Raw genomic sequence first — 16,970 nt, forward strand, 5'->3', positions numbered from 1 at the left:
GTCTTCACCTTAACTTTAACCAGGACCTCACCAATTCAGTTTTGGTCCCCATGATGTGTTAATGCTGCTTATAGGCAACATAAAAAAAATACACAAACACACACCCACACACACCCTATTCATACTTGTAGTCTGACAATGCCAAATATAATATGTGCACATTGTCTACACAAAAACACTGCGAGGACCCGAGTGACTCAAGCCCACACACTCTGCAATCAATCAACACACACACACACACACAAACACACACATACACACTTATTGTAAACTCATGTACATATACCAAACACAAACATGCAGATCTCTCCTCTTCACGTCCCCGGGGTCCTGTGTTGTCGTGTTCGCCTTGTTTGTTGAAAATGGGAACTTCAGTCACGGCAACAGGAAGTCGCCTCTTAACGAGCCAAGTCATTCCCATTAACTTCCTGTGTTTCTCGTTACCGCTAATTACCACAGAAACAAACTCGTTTAGCATTTTCAATTTAGCCCCGCTCGGTTAGAAAATGCTAATGACACCGTTATGGAGAGCGAGATGGAAACGGGCGAGGGAGAGAGAGAAAGAGAGAGAGAGAGAGAGAGAGAGAGAGAGCGAGAGAGAGAGAGAGAGAGAGAGATGGCTCGGAGGCACAGAGACGCAGGAATCAAGACAGCAGAGGAGGGAGGGGGGGAGAAAAGGAAAGAGAAACAAATTGGCAAAACTAGAGAAAATTAAGGAGAGGTGCGAAAGAGACAGAGAGGGGGAACGGGGGGTGGGGGGGGGGTGGAAGAGAGAAATGAGGGAATTGTGGGTAAAAGACAAAAAGAATGGCAGAGAGATGAAAAGGACACAGAGGACGAGCAAATGCATAATTGAGGATGAGGGGGAGAGAATTTTGGGTGAGAGAACAGGGCAGAGAATAGAAAGAGAAAATTAGAAGAGTGTGGAGGAGGAGGAGGAGGAGCGATGGAAGGAGAAACAATAGAGGGAGGGAGAGTGGATTAAATAAAGAGGAGATGAGGAAGGTTGGCCGAGAAACAGAAAACAGGAGAAACGACAGGAAAGGCTGGAGTACAACTACAATCTAGCTATTATGTGATTTTATCGTGAACAAAACTTCTCTAAACACGGTTAAAAGCAAAACTTTCAAATGGAAAATCGTCTCTTTCAAAGTGATAGAGTTCATTTAATTCGTTATTAAGCATCTTTTCACATAACTTGACTTGTTAGTGAAGGTTTAATGACGATTAGCCACCGAACGACACGCAGGCCGAATGTTACACAAAAACATGAACAAGGCAGAAATGTTCTTTTGAGAATAGACAAAATAAGCATACAACCGATTGAAAAACATTTTTTTAGGTTTATGGGTCAGATTCATTTTCCTAACTACGTTGTGTAAGTGTAAAACTTTTGTCTTCTCTCCGTCTGAAAGCAGAGATCAAGAGTCTGGGTCGGATCCAGGGGAGAGGAAATTACACGAAATAGGAATCAACCCAGGGTCGTTAATTATTGCAGGGCTAATTACAGTACCTGACATCACACACACACACACACACACACACACACACACACACACACACACACACACACACACACACACACACACACACACACACACACACACACACACACACACACACACACACAAACACACACACACACACCAAGGTACCGGGACATATGGCTGCGTGAGGGTCTCCAGGGACAGACTGCCCACCCACACACACACACACACACACACACTCATTTACCTGGCATATGGATGTCTCGGGGTCACAGGTGGAGGAGTGCCCACTGCACTGGCACTGCACACAGCTGCCCATGCCGGCAGCGCTGGGCACTCTGGATGCCGGAGCAGATGTCAGGGAGCCGGTGCGGAGCCGGTAGAAACCCGCAGCACACTCCTGCACGACCGGGAGAGGTGGAGACAAAGAGGAAGAAGAGACGTGGGGTTATAAAAAGAATGGAAACAAACCCTGTAACACTCAGATCTGTTGTTCTCGTGGGAAACACACACGGTGCACAACTACACACAACTGTTGACCACTCTCTCTTTCACACACACATAGTCACAATTAAGAGTCATTCCCTTCAGTAACTTTTCAACACACACACGCTCACACCCTGATACCCGCCCCACACACACACACACACACACACACACACACACACACACATGCAAACACACAAGGTAACTCACTCTCCCTCTCTCTCCTGTTCAGTAATAATTAATGGAGTCCATTTAAAGAGCCATCTGTTTCCCTCCGCTCGCGCTAAACGCCCGTTTAAAAATACTTTATTAACAACGACGGCGGCTACAAATAGAACGGCCATCTGTCACCGAGCCCCCCCCCACGACCCGAACATTTCAAGTTTAGCTACCGTTGGCCATTTGGCTTCCATTTTGGCTCTTTTTCAAACGCTATCTGTAGCTTTCGAAATTATGAACTACGCTAATATTTTGGAATATAGACAGGGGGGGCTCTCTGTGCTTCCTGAGTAAAGGGGCGTCAAAGTGAAACAGAGGTTGAAAAACAGAGTTAAAAGTTTGCGTGCTCCTTTGAGATTAACACAATGACGCATAAATTACTGTCGGGCGCCGCCGTCCAGCAGGATTGCCCAGGAGCACGGCGGGCGCTGTATATCATAAGCCGTCTCCACAAAAATCCTCATTACAGTAAAGATTGAGTCACTGCTTTATGCTTTCTGTGGCTTAAGAGCAGGAGCCGGACACCGCTGGAAGTCAATTGCTCCGACAATATCAAACCAGGAGCGGAGGAAACGCTCAGCGAGGCGTAATCCCAGCGAGGCAAAGCAAAGAACTAAAATAAAATAATTATGTTTTTTAAAATATGAAACAGTCTGAAAGGCGCCGCAGAGGCTTAAACTCTGAACTAAATGTAAATTGGAATATTTGAGATAGTATTGAAAGCTGAGGCCGTGACCTCGGTGTTTACATTCTCTCTGAGTAGAAAAAACATTGTTCCTCTGGGAGCTGAGTTCAACTCGCTCTGTAATTAATGTTTGTATTAATACCAGATATTAAATGTAGGGGTTTTAAACTTGTGACAATATTAACATGGTCTTGCCCTGATATTTCTTTAGGATAGTTTATTACATCTGCCGAGGAGGTTATGTTTTCACCCCTGTCCACTGGTTTGTTTGTTTTTCAGCAGGAGAACGATAAAAACTACAGAACTGAATTCCATGAAACAGAATATCAACAAAAATCGAAAATCGCCTTCTACTTATTTTCGTTGGAAAACAATAAGTTTCCCATTTGCTATTGTACAGTACTGGATGCTCTTCATAATACTACTCCAATTAACTGATCACTCATATTTAATTACTGAGATGATGTTTGGGGAATTAAATGTTTTATAGATGCAGGTCTTCTTGTGTGGGCATCCGTACGTGTGTGTGTGTGTGTGTGTGTGTGTGTGTGTGTGTGTGTGTGTGTGTGTGTGTGTGTGTGTGTGCGTGTGCTCACCTCACAAGACAGTCCGGAGTATCCCGCTGGACAGTCACATTTTTCTATCTGACGAGCTTTCTCACTCTCCTTGGTCGATCCACCGTCCTCTGCCACTGTGAGACTGATCTCTGAAATCCTGAGGGACAGAGACATCCATTAGAACAGAGGTATCATGAACAGGGCTTTACATCTGTCTGTACTTTCCTTTACATCATTTCAAAGTAGATAAAATGACAGATTTCATTATGTTATATATCCACATCGAGCTGTGATGATTATTAGTAGCAGATTATATTTATTTCTGTTGATTAAAACGTCTTTTCATTATTAGACCTTGAGATACACATGAAGGGGACGTTTTTTCCCACAGGTTCTTCCAGCGATCACATTTCATATTTATTCATGGACGTCACTGTGCAGAGCTGCAATGAACAATATGAGTGTGTGAGTCTGCATGTGTGTGTGTGTGTGTGTGTGTGTGTGTTACCGGCTGTGTCTCATCGAGTTGCCGTGGGATGCCTTAATTAGGATGTATTCCACATAGAACAAAACGTCCATGAAGTCCTCTCGAGTCATGGACCTGCCATCTTCATACCTCCACTCATGCTGTACACACAGACACACAGACACACACACACACACACACACACACACACACACACAGACACACAAAATGTCACCACTGCCATCTATTAGCAATGCTATAGCTCCTGTTCCTATTGATCAACAGAGCAATTTTCTTTAGTTTAAAACATTTTAAAGTGTATTGATAACACTAATTACTAAAAAAAGGTCACCTCCGTCATGTCGATCTCGTGGCGGGTGAGCTGACCGATCTGGAGTCCCGGTACGAGGCGTGTCATCACGGTGCTGCGGCTGGGACCGCCCTTGATGATGACCTGAGGCTCGTAGGAGGAGGGGCCGGTTTCGTCTCTGGCCTCGTAATACACCGCGTACTTCAACTGACCGCCGTACGCTGTGATCTAAAGAAAAGACACATACAGGTGATGAAAGACGTCCCTTTGGTTTCCAGTTTCCTTCACGTCTGAATATCTGAAAACTGCCCTCGAGGTTGGATCAATTAAATGTTGAGAAGGTCATTCTGGTCACTGTTTCCTACCATGGAGCCTTTGAACTGCTCGGGCAGTCTCCAGTAGAAGGGTTCAGAGAGGGTTGGGGCCACCAGCTCCGAGTGGACAAGGATCTCCGGGTGCTGGAAGCTCACGCCTCTCCTCGTCTCGACGCTGTTGGATTTGTCCACCAGGGGGAGCACGGTCTGCTCCGGCTTCAGCGCCAACTACAGAGAGGCACAGAACAGTGAGGTTGACATTGAGGATTCTCTGGGACCTGTTTAAAATATTGAAGGAGAACTTTGACCTAGACTTTGCTGGTTACCAATAGAGTTTGGTGTTCACCTCCTCCATGTTAGTGGATGTAACGTGGTTCACATTAAAAAAGTTAAGTTTGTAAGTTTTCCTGACAGATGCTTTCTGTCCTTTAAGGTCGTTCTGCTCAGTTACAGCTGAGACTGACTCATGACTTCATTTTTGGACAACAGGAGGAAATGGAGATGTATTATCCAATCGTAATTTAATAGTTAATTATCTGATATTTACGAAGCAGTAGTTTAATATGTGAATATGTGTTGTTTACCAATTAATGTGTGAAATCTGTGATTTTGTGCTGATTTTGTGGTGAAGGGAACGAATCTGTACACTAACCGAGTGTTTTATAATAATTGTGTTTTTGTTAATAAGCAATTCTAAATGAAAAGTGTTGTTGCTCTTTTCAATGTGACGACTGCTCCTTTGCCGGCTCTCACTGGCTTATTATTGTTCAAGGTCTGTCAAAGAAATTTAAATTCAGAATTTAACCTCAAACTGATTTTATCTCTGTGTCTCTTGCATCTGATACAAGAATCCTATTTGAGTTATTACCGACTGGCAGAGGAAATTCAAGCCCTTTTCTTTCTCTTTCTCCTTCTCCTACTTCACGTGTTGATACTTCAATATGACCTGAATAATATCAGGGTTTATTATTGACTGTGGGTTGTGGTTGAGTGGACCAATTTAAAAATAGCTTCATCCGCTTGAGCCTGGATCTCTCTCTGCCGCCGTCGTCCTCCACTACTGTGGAAATTGTGTGAATAATATAAAGGAGCTGACTTTGGTTGAGTGGAATCGGAAAAGAATCTTAAATCTATTAACTCACAATAGCGCAGACTCACCGGCGGTATGAGCTGCATAATGAAGAGGAAGCTGCATGTGGGATGGGAAATTGCCAATTTCAGTCTTAAGTATTAGTTATAATGAATTGAATTCCAAACATTAATATATTTGATCTAAATTGTCGTTTGAAATTTGCTCAATAAAACTGTGATATCTCATAAGGAGCAGGAAGAGTGTGATAAGACGTGTGTGTGTATGATAAAGAAATGTAGTTGAGGCTCGATATATTACAGTTTATCCATAAACATCAATATAAATAGATATAGATGAATAAAAAACACAAATACAACCTTTTTTAAGGAGAAAGAGATATTTCTCTTTAGTTTTTTACTGAATGACATTAGTGCAGATTTGTAGAACAATATTTAACAATATTCACCGACAGTTCTCTCATCAGAGAAAAATACCGCAAAATAGGTTGCATGTGTGTATGTATGTCAGAATACACGTTTGTGTGTTTGCGCATGTGACAGTGTTTGTGTAGTGTATGGTGTCTAGATATGGTGACTGAGGGCATGTGTGTGTGTGTGTGTGTGTGTGTGTGTGTGTGTGTGTGTGTGTGTGTGTGTGTGCATGTCCCTCTCCACTCAGTGTAATCTCACGATTCAGTGGTTCAAAGAAAATCTCCCTCTTTCCAATAAACTCTAAATTTTCTCCCTCTCCCTCCCCCCCCCCCTCTCTCTCTCTCTCTCTCTCTCTCTCTCTCCCTCTCTCCCTCTCCCTCTCCCTCTCTCTCTCTCTCTCTTTCTCTGTCTGTGAACAATAAATGAAGTGAATGTTTGTCGTTCAAATGAAACGTCTCTCGCCACACTCCATCCCAAAACACTGCCGTTACCACGGAAACGCCAGGTTTATCGCTGATGGCCACCGTTTCTGATATGCAGAGGCTTTATTAAAAAAAAAAAAAAACTCCAGAAACTTTCCTGGATGGAAACTTGCTGACTATGTAGTGTTGTCACTTTTTTATAGAATGTATGATTGCATCCAAATGGAAAGACGTCCGACAGGAAGTGAAACAAAGAGAGCTGCGTCGACTCACCCACATCCGGATCAGCCCCTGAGCCTCAGTGCAGGACTCGGTGAGCCCGTAACAGTAACACTTGCTGCAGCCCAGTGGGTTTCGCACCGACAACCCAAACGCGTTGGGCTTACAGCGGTCGCAGTTGTCTCCCTCCACGTTCGCCTGGAATGAGGAACAAACACAAACAAATGTCAAATTGACTCTCAATGGACAGAATGTTGTGGTAAAAAACGTTTGGTGACATGAGCCGGTTACAGGAAACCTTATTCAAACTCAAAAGGTCTTATTTTTTATTAAATCAACATTCATATTCGGGATTTAACAACCTGCTTCAGGACACTTCAGCAGGACCGAGAACCAGTAAGATGGGGGGGGTCTGAGCTTGAGTCCTCTAGTGGAAAAAAGTCTCTCTCTAACCTTGAGTCTCTTAACTTTAATTGGTGATTATATGTCAAACTTGGACAAACAGTTCTAAAACACACCTAAACAAAGCAGCAGAGAAAAATTAATTTGATGCCTTTGCTGCATTTAGATGGAAATAAAAAAAAACAAGGTCCCGTTTTTTTCCAGCTGCACTGAGTGTTTACATGTGGAGTAAATAAGCCGAAAGCTGCCTGGTCTAAACTGGGAGTGTGGACAGGGCCGTGCATTGAGCCTTCTCTCTGCTGAGGAAAGTCTTACAGTGCTGTCAACAAAACATCATCCAATTAATGTTGAGTTCTGTCAGAAAGTCCTGCAGGTTAGTGAGAAAAGACCCACAACTATGTGAGGGAGGAGGAAACTACAGGTTTAAGACAGCCACTCTGTTAAATTAACTTTTTTTTCTACAGCAAAAATAGGATTTTAGTTGGTAAACTGAAAAGTCCTGGGAAGTTATTAACTCAGAAATCATTTAAACGCAAAAAGTAGACGGGGGTGTCATGTGATTGTTGATTGTATTTCTTTAATATATAACTCAACAAAATTTGAATTTCAAGACCATTAAGCAATTTAATATAATAATATATATATATATATATATATATAATGTCCCATTAGAATAATTTATGGATTACACCTTTAATTTTACTTTTTAATATTATTCATGAAAGACAAACAGACAGAGATGGACAGACAGAAACAAGTCACACTGACAGAATAACAGGTACCATCTGAAAAATGACTGTTTGAGTGACAGGCAGTCAACCTCCTACCTGTTCAGAGTCAAGATGACAGTGACAGTGACGTGTGTGTGTGTGTGTGTGTGTGTGTGTGTGTGTGTGTGTGTGTGTGTGTGTGTGTCTGTAATTTTTTTCTAGCATTTGTTTCTGTCTATGTGGGATAATGAGATCAGTCAGTGACAGCTGAGATAAAAAGGCGTCTCAAGTCTCTCTGTCCCTCACAGTGAATCTACCAGCGAGTGTGCATGTGCATGATGGGTGTGTGTGTGTGTGTGTGTGTGTGTGTGTGTGTGTGTGTGTGTCAAGCAGGAAGGCAGAGGAAGAGATATTAAATGGTGATTAAGGAATCACAAAGTAAAACCAGATGTATGAATACTAATATAAAATAAATCAAAATGACAAATGTCTCCAGTCTTACCCAGGAAATCACCCTGGGTCTATTTACGTTAAAGTCATTCTTTGCACTTTTAGAAAATGAAGATGGGACATTTTGCTTCTCCATGGATCCTTAGAAAGAAATGTGTTAATAATGATGTTTATAACCATGCATGTCATGGACAGGGCGACACTAAGTACCGTACTTATTCTTAGACAGGAGACGGTATATATCTATATGTACAGTGTATATACTGTTTGTGTGAATGTATACATCCGTCAGTGTGTGTCAGCCTATGGAGCCTGTCACACTTTTACACTCAGCACTGTGACATTGACAGCGATGATTACACACATGCACACAAATACAAGGAAACACACACACATACACACACACACAGACCCACACAATAGGACAAACAAAATATGCGCAGTATATTTATAATCTGCTTAAATTTGAAATCTAAACTATCATCCACTGGTAGAATTTTACCTAAATACCTAAGTGGTATTTGTATTGTTACTACCATTGGATGAGTAAACTGAGTAGTGAGCAAAGATTAGATCTTCTATTTTCCCAAGATTTTTTCACCTGCTTTGCATATTTTTGTGTTGATTTTAATCTAAAACACAAACTTTTGCAGAAATGACTTCTGGTTTTAACGATATTTTTGTATCAGGTTGAAAACATATAGGCAACAGGATTGGACAGGAAGGCTCTGGTTCTCTAACATTATGAAATAAAGTGGCCACGTTGACTTAATGTGTGTGTGTGTGTGTGTGTGTGTGTGTCTGTTTTGTGCCCTGTACCTTGCAGCTACACTTCCCCGTGCGATCAGCGCAGCCACACACTCCTCTCTCCAGGTCACAGGTCTGGCTGTCCGACCCGGAGACGTCACAGCCGCACTGGGTGCACTGTGGGAAAAACGCCCAAACTTCTGTTATCGACAACGCAGCAGGCAAAGCCAGGAGCCGCCAGAGTGGGTCCTAGTTGTTAAGCTTCACCAAACCATTAAACTTCAGACACTACAGAATGAAACATGTTGTCATTATCTTCTCTCTTCACTCTCGGTGGAAACATCACAGAAGTTCAGACTCAACTCTGAGCTGAAATGAGCTCCTGCAGCTCTGAAAAACTGGTTTCTCTGAAAATCAACTTCTCAACTGGATGTTAATTCTATTCTGTTGCCATGACAAACGATTCATGAACCCTCGACCTTGAATTAACAGGAAGACATCTTTTAAAATCTCTATAGATTGTCTCAGTAAAGTCTGACATAAGAATAGTTTCAAATAAACAAAAGTTCACTTCATGAAACAAACGATTTACCTGAGGAAAGTCTCTGTATCCAATCTGACACTCATTGCACTTCTCTCCTCTGAAGGAATCCCGACACAAGCAGCAGCCCGTGTTCATGTTGCACTGCTGCGTCACGGAGCCGACCACACTGCAGCCACACTCCTAGAACACACACACACACAATGTGCACAAAACAGAAACACAACATGGACACACAACAGACTTTAGATCAAACAGATACATTCTCCTGTGGAATCAACACCTTTAATTCCATTTTGTGTAACTTTATATTTCTGTGCTTTTTTCTGTACATTTGTTCTTTGTACTTCTTCTTATCCACAGCTTTAAATCACGGATACAAAACATTATTATCTATGACATGAGTCCAACCTTTATAGAATATATAACATTGATGTTCTTTGTATAATTCTGAATCTATGACTTATTTATACACCAGTATTTCTCTGTCTTGCACTAATGGACGATGCAAATGAAATCACCCTCAACCCTGTTATCACCAAAGCAACACTGACGGGTTTGAGAACCAAGAAATATCTCACAAACTATAAAAATAGATGTTTTTTTTGCCGTGAGTGACAATCTGAAGAAAAACATTCGCAATCATAAACAGAGAAGCTGCAGATTTCTATCTCACAGCAGAGATAAATAGAACAACTGTTAAATGCACTTGCTGCCTTTTGCTGTAATATCCAGTTGTTAATTCCTTCTGATGTAAACACCGACTAAAGTGTTCGACATAAAGAGAAACACGTTTCTCACATTTATAAATGTGGCGTATTTTGTTTTTTTGTTATTTTGCCACTTTGTTATTTCTCTATTTGAAATAGCTCTTTTACTTTGTGTGCAGCACTAAGATCTGTTGCATTCCTCTGTTGTCGTCCTTCTGCACTAAACCAGGACTTACAGCGCTTTCCACTTCCAGCCTTTATTTCCTAATAGTCTATTACTACTTTTAAACAGTTTACTGTTATTGCTGCCTCGCGGCTCTTCCAACAAGTTTGATCAGAGCAACAAGCACAGTGATAATCAGAGAAGGAGGAGAAAGAGCATCCAGAAAGAGGCGGAGGGAGGAATAAAGGGAGAGAAGATGAAATGAGGCTGAAGAAAAAGGAAAAGAGCAATGAAGAAAAACACTGAGAATTAAAGTGATAAAAAGCTGAAAAGGAAAAAGGCCTAGAACTAGATTTATTGATGTGATTTCTTTGTTTATGAGGCGTCACGTGTACATGACACTCGTGCTCCTCTCAGCCCACCTTGCATCCAGTGGTGATATCATGGCCCCAGTGGTTCGGAGCACAGCGGTCACACCTCTCGCCGATAGTGTGGGGGGGACAGATGCACTGGCCTGTGTTTGCATCGCAGTTATTTCCCACATGGCTGCACTCGCAGGCTGAAAGAGAGAGAGCGAGAGAGCGAGAGAGAGAAAGAGAGAGAGAGAGAGAGAGAGAGAGAGGGGAGGGAGGGGTTAATGGAATTTAATAAATAGAGAAGACAAGAGATGTAAAAGCTTCTGGCAAAAAAATCTTCTATGACAGTTTTTCATTTAGAGTTTGCAGGATTCGATTTTCATAAATTTGCTGCATTTTCTTTTGACATGACAAATATCAATTTTATCCATCGACATATCTCTATGATCTTTTATCGGGTTTTTCAGGATGTAAAAAAAGCCCCAGACTGTCAACACCTGGAGATGCAGTTCACGTTTGCAAAAGTGTCAAAAATAAATTAATCTCCAGTTGATGCACAGTTCAAATCCAAATACACACCGGACAACTAATGACCCTTTAATGTGAGCTGTGAATTCAGATGTGTACTTGTTGAATTTCCACCTGGTTTGATTCTTATCATCATTCCATTATCTTCAGATTCTGGATCTAAACGATTTAACTTGATTTTTATTATTTCCTCCTCCTGTCTTTCATGTGTCTCTTCCTTTAAGTGTCTATACGTATAGATGGGATAATTGTTTACTGTCACTGTATAGAGCTTCACAAGATGCATGTTTCATCAACTGTTTATGATTAAGTGTTAAAAATAGACGATCGTCACTGGCGTTATTATGGTAGGAGGAATATATGCATAACTTCTGCAATTCTGATTTGAGATATATCATCACGTCCATGTGCAGCTAGAACAAAAGAAATGCCCACACTAACAAGGAGCTGTGTTTCAAAATAAAGTCAGCTGCTGATATTCAGGGAATTTGTTTCAACCATTTGCATTTTTGTCCGTCCCAGTGTTTTAACTTTGTCCTACTTGTGGGCCAGAAAAAAAAAATGCAGTTTTGCAGTAATTATGAAATGTGAAAGCTCGCACTTGCTTTTTCTGACAAGACATAATAGCTTTTCAAATAGAGGCACTCTGCAGACAATTTGTGTAAACTTTAAATTAAAACTAGAAAGAAGAACAGGGCAGCACTTTAACAAGGACATTTTGTGATGCTGACGGGGCTTTCATGGCAAATTAAAGGACAAAACTGCATGTTTGACTCTGTGGGCTCGTATCACGTTATTAAAGGAAACACACGGCCCCGTCTATCCTGACGCCGGCACTCACGTGTGCAGCCGCCCTCCTGGAAGTTGAAGAATCCTCGGGCACAGCGGTCGCACTTGGGACCGCTGACGCCCGGCTGACACCGACACTGACCCATCTCATCGCAGTCGAACGACTTGGAACCGAAGGAGTTGCAGTGGCACGGGACGCACTGTCCGCCTGTTCTGATGCCGTGAGTCTGAGTCTGGAGACACACAATCACACACAGGGCGAGTTAGAAACTGAGCTGGAAACACGCGGTGGAGGGAAAGGGCGACAAGCTGCAGATGAACAAAACGAGCAGGTGACAACGTGAGATTGTATCTATATGGACCAAATCTATATAGTGTTGTTCTAGTCTTGTAGGCCACTCATCGTGCTTCACAGTGCAAATCCCATTCAGCCATTCATGCACACTTTCATAAAGCACTTCTAACTGCCCCCAGTCACAGCCAGAGGCAATATGGAGTTAGATATCTTTCCCAAGGACACTTCAGAACAGTCATCCCCTAACCAGAAGGTTGTTGGTTCATAGGGTTGCAAAGGGGCGGAAAGTTTCCGGTAAATTTCCGGAAACTTTCCGGAAACTTTCCACGGGAATATTAAGCTCGGGAATTTGGGGAATTTTGAAAAAAACTATGCAAATTAAACGCTGAGCAATAAAAACATCATTCAAAACTCTATTTTAAAGATGTTTAGAATGCAGCACACGCTGCACGTTGAATTTCAAACTTCTACTGTGCATTCTTCCATCACATGCACAGATAATTCCCAGCATCCTTCACTCTACAGCAGGGCTATTGAGGCCTGCTGTAGTGTGCAGGACTAGTCAGGTAAGTTTCAATGATATTACTGGGGAAAATATATTAGCATGCTGATTGAGGATTGTTCATCTGTTCATCTAGCCTATTTCCATTAATTTATCCATCAATTGTAAAATATTTTTACAGACTATTCCAATTGTTTGGCTAACTATTTATATCTCTGGCATTGCATTAGTGTTTTTTTACAAACTTTTTTCTCATCTTATTCTACAGAACAATGCCACGTGCACTATCTCATGTGTGGAGACATTTCACCCCATCCAATGTAGAAGGAAAGGCTGTGTACATTTGCAAATACTGTGCAAAGACCTATGTTAAGAATGACACAAAGATGCAGAAGCATATAGTCAAGTGCCCAAAGTTTCCTCAGGGCTCAAATCAGCCTATGACACAACAAAATGTTTATATTTATGTCTGTATATGACAAGTTTAATACAGTAGTATAAATTACCCACAACATTTCCAGTTTATTCCCATTAATTCCCGTTAATTCCCGTATATTCCCGTTAATTCCCATGGAAAGTTTCCAACTTTGAAAATTCCCGGAATTTTGCAACCCTATTGGTTCACCCTCTTTAACTCCTGACTTAACAAATGAAGACTTTTCAAGATTTTCTCCAAGAAAAGAGAAAAAATAAAAGACATAAAAAGTTGGTTTGAAACGCCTCCTCGTTGCTGCAAAGGAAACAAATACAAGGCCACGCAGGTTAATCACACTGATCCAAAAACTGTCCCTTAAGGTAGAGTATAAACCAGCCAAGGCCAGTTCTGACACTCTTTAGAAAACAGCCAGATACAAATACTTGAATCTGTTGCAAACAAATTAAAAAACAACTCAACAAACCAAAAACCAGCAACAACAAACATCCACTTCCTGAAAGAGGCTGATTCTTAGATGATCATAAGGTGTAAACTCACTATGTTTCCACAGAGGATAAATAGAAACTCAGAAGCAGCCATGTTAATGAAACCTTTGCACAAAACACACCATTCTCATGCACTAATTTAAGATCGAGGCCCCAAAGCTACGACAACAAGAACACACACATTGTGCGTTAACCTGTTCGGCCTCTTTCTCTGCGTTAATGAAAACTTCACACACCAAGTTAACAGCGACACACTCATGCTCCGGTCAACACACCACTGTAAACCACGTGCAGGGTGTGTTACCCCTATCTTAGGTTTGTACGCCCCCCGGGGACAGCCCCCCGTGCGGGACGGCCCCGCCCATCTCTGCTGCACGGCCTGCACGGGGACGCTCTCCACGGGCCGCCGTGTCTCCCGCCTCTCGTAACCCTGGCGACGGAGGTCACAGCGCCGGCCTGCGAAGCCGGCGCGGCAGATGCAGCGGCCCTCGACGTCGCAGCGCTGGGACATGGAGCCGGGGGGGCTGCAGCGACAGGCCTCACACTCCTGACGCTCAGCGTCCCACCAGCAGTTGGGCTGAGCCAATCAGAGCATAGACGTGTGGAGCGAGGGGGTAGACGGGGGACCAATGAGAACGAGTCATTGAAATAAAAGCACTTTTCATTATTATTGCAAATATCACATTAGTATCATAAACATAGAGATGCTGAAGTAGTTCTATGTTTTTCTGATTGTGGCCTGAAGGCTGATATAATAAAATCAGTAATACATCAAAATCTATAACAGCTTGATTTCTGCAGGATTCTCACAGACTGAATATGTGTCATACTTCCTGATTCATAGTGCACCAGCAGGTACTAGTGGTCAATTACAATTAGAAGGAACATAAATCCGCTTTTACCCACGAGGCTCGCTCCACATTGTTGCTTAATTAAAACACACATTTGATGTAAAGTAATGAGGAACATAAGGTGTAACACAAATAAGAGCAGAATGAAAACAGATGCATTCGAGGTTTGTGATACTTGACACTGTTGAATTGAAATTTACAACAAACTGGGAAAGAATCTGGAACATAAATAAATCAACAGCAAAAGAGATTCTACTGGTGTGGGTCTCTCAGAACAACTTACCATGCACTCGTCACACTGTCGCCCGACCGCATTGTCTTTGCACGGGCACTGGCCGGTCTCCTTGTTGCACACCTCCACTACTGAGCCATTGGTGTGGCACTGGCAGGCTGCAGGAGAGGAAGAGGAAGACGGAGAGGGAGAGGGAGAGGGAGAGGGAGATGGAGAGGGAGAGGGAGAGGGAGAGGAAGAGGGAGAGGGAGAGGGAGGGGGAGAGGGAGAGGGAGAGGGAGAGGGAGAGGGAGAGGGAGAGGGAGAGGGAGAAGGAGAAGGAGAGGGAGAGGGAGAGGGAGAGGAAGAGGGAGAGGGAGAGGGAGAGGGAGAGGGAGAGGGAGAGGGAGAGGGAGAGGGAGAGGGAGAAGGAGAAGGAGAGGTAGAGGAAGAGGAAGAGGAAGAGGGAGAGGGAGAGGGAGAGGGAGAGGAAGAGGAAGAGGAAGAGGAAGAGGAAGAGGAAGAGGGAGAGGGAGAGGGAGAGGATACATTTTAGATCAATTATGATTTTCTTCCATTGCAACATTTCTAGTCCGGCACATGTTGGTTTAACATCACCACAAGTTTGACAGTGTGTTTACTTTACGCTGCAGTCGACTGGATAAGAGCTCAGATTCAGCTTATTCAGGATTAGCTGTAAATATGCGCTTTAATATCCTGCTCACCAGGATTCAGAGAAAATCTACCATTCTACAAAAAAAAGGGTTCTTCAGTCTCCAGAATGTATTTTCTATTTGCAAACCAGTGTGAGTAAATTTGAGAGTAAATGAGCAAAGCAAGTCTTCAGCCCACGATGGAGGGAAAATGGATTTAAGTTTTATTTACAACTACGAGAGGCAAACGGCCTCAGAGACTAAGTGACGTGTTCTGTCTTTCTATCGATCTCCCTCAGCTTCATTTAAGTTTCACACAACAAACTCCACAATCTTTCTAAAACAACAGCTAAACAATAAAGTCACACATTAGATTGAGGCTAAAATATGACATTGAATACTGCATATAATACATCTACAGATCTCCTCAAAGAGACACAAAAAGGTGCTGGTTCCAATCTGGGAGGTCCTGGATTCTGTTCCAGCAGGATTCAGCACAAAAAACTGAATCCTGCTTAGACGTTAAGACGCCAACAGGGAACCACAATGTCCCCAGTTTCAGTATGGATGGAAACCTTTGTTACATCCCTCTCTCTCTCCTCCCTAATTTCCTGTCATCCCTCTTAACGCTCTCCAGGATTTAAATCTTTCCCAGCAATTTCTTTACTGTGCATTGGAAAAAAAACAGCTTGTGATCCACTGAGACAAAGCAGCATCACCAACAAATCATGAACGTCTCTCCCGCCCACATGTGTTTAAGGTCAGAAGACACAACAATTCTCTGAGGTATAAACACGTGATAATATATACAATAAATTAAAAACTATAGAGGAAGCACAGCTTCGGCGTGACAGCTGAACGTGCTCCTCCTGCACAGAGAAGCAACTGTTGACGAATAAAGAAAATGAATGAGACCTAGAGTCTGTTATTAAACCAGTTTCCTTCAAATCTAAATAAAGCTGTTTGTCTTGAGTTATTTGGAGAAAACATCCCCTTCATAAACACAATAAGTTCACTGAAACTTTATAAATATCTAAAATGAAAGGAACCAGATAAAAACTGTACTTTGACTTTTTAGTTTATAGACAAGATTTAGCCTCCAGGTGGCGATCAAGATGCTTTATCTTCTTTTTTGAGTGGTGTCATGTCGTCCATCTTTATTTTAAGCACAAGTTTATTCACACACAACCGATCTGATCTCTTTCTCTTCTTCCGATACTTTCTGACTCCCTTTGAATTTATGGGTTGAAAGTCGTACTGATGGGAAAAGACTCACCCGCTAACGACAATCAACCCCTTAGATACACAATTAAAAGCTTGAACATTGCAGCTCCCATCTGGAAGCCGGGCTGTCAGAAGAACACACACACACACACAAAAAACACGCACACCTTCTTAAGAAACTCACACGCACACATCACATGCCACTCTCTCCTCTTAGATGTAAAAGAGACACAACAGATGTCCACACAC

The 16,970-nt window shown here is 42.4% G+C and overlaps 1 protein-coding gene across 1 annotated transcript in view; it reads right to left on the reverse strand.

The window, feature by feature from the left end:
- lama2 (laminin, alpha 2) overlaps positions 1 to 16,970 on the reverse strand; it is a 140,323-nt gene that overhangs the window by 49,636 nt on the left and 73,717 nt on the right. Inside the window, exons 22-33 of the mRNA XM_061092002.1 lie at positions 14,917 to 15,023; positions 14,087 to 14,359; positions 12,117 to 12,297; positions 10,814 to 10,950; positions 9,570 to 9,701; positions 9,050 to 9,154; positions 6,723 to 6,866; positions 4,576 to 4,752; positions 4,253 to 4,438; positions 3,943 to 4,061; positions 3,474 to 3,591; positions 1,735 to 1,887 (exon numbers count right to left, since the gene is read on the reverse strand). Coding sequence (XP_060947985.1) covers positions 1,735 to 1,887; positions 3,474 to 3,591; positions 3,943 to 4,061; positions 4,253 to 4,438; positions 4,576 to 4,752; positions 6,723 to 6,866; positions 9,050 to 9,154; positions 9,570 to 9,701; positions 10,814 to 10,950; positions 12,117 to 12,297; positions 14,087 to 14,359; positions 14,917 to 15,023 — 1,832 coding nt within the window. The remainder of the gene's footprint in view (positions 1 to 1,734; positions 1,888 to 3,473; positions 3,592 to 3,942; positions 4,062 to 4,252; positions 4,439 to 4,575; positions 4,753 to 6,722; positions 6,867 to 9,049; positions 9,155 to 9,569; positions 9,702 to 10,813; positions 10,951 to 12,116; positions 12,298 to 14,086; positions 14,360 to 14,916; positions 15,024 to 16,970) is intronic.

Source organism: Limanda limanda, chromosome 18 (assembly GCF_963576545.1).
Source record: "Limanda limanda chromosome 18, fLimLim1.1, whole genome shotgun sequence".
Lineage (NCBI taxonomy): Eukaryota > Metazoa > Chordata > Actinopteri > Pleuronectiformes > Pleuronectidae > Limanda > Limanda limanda.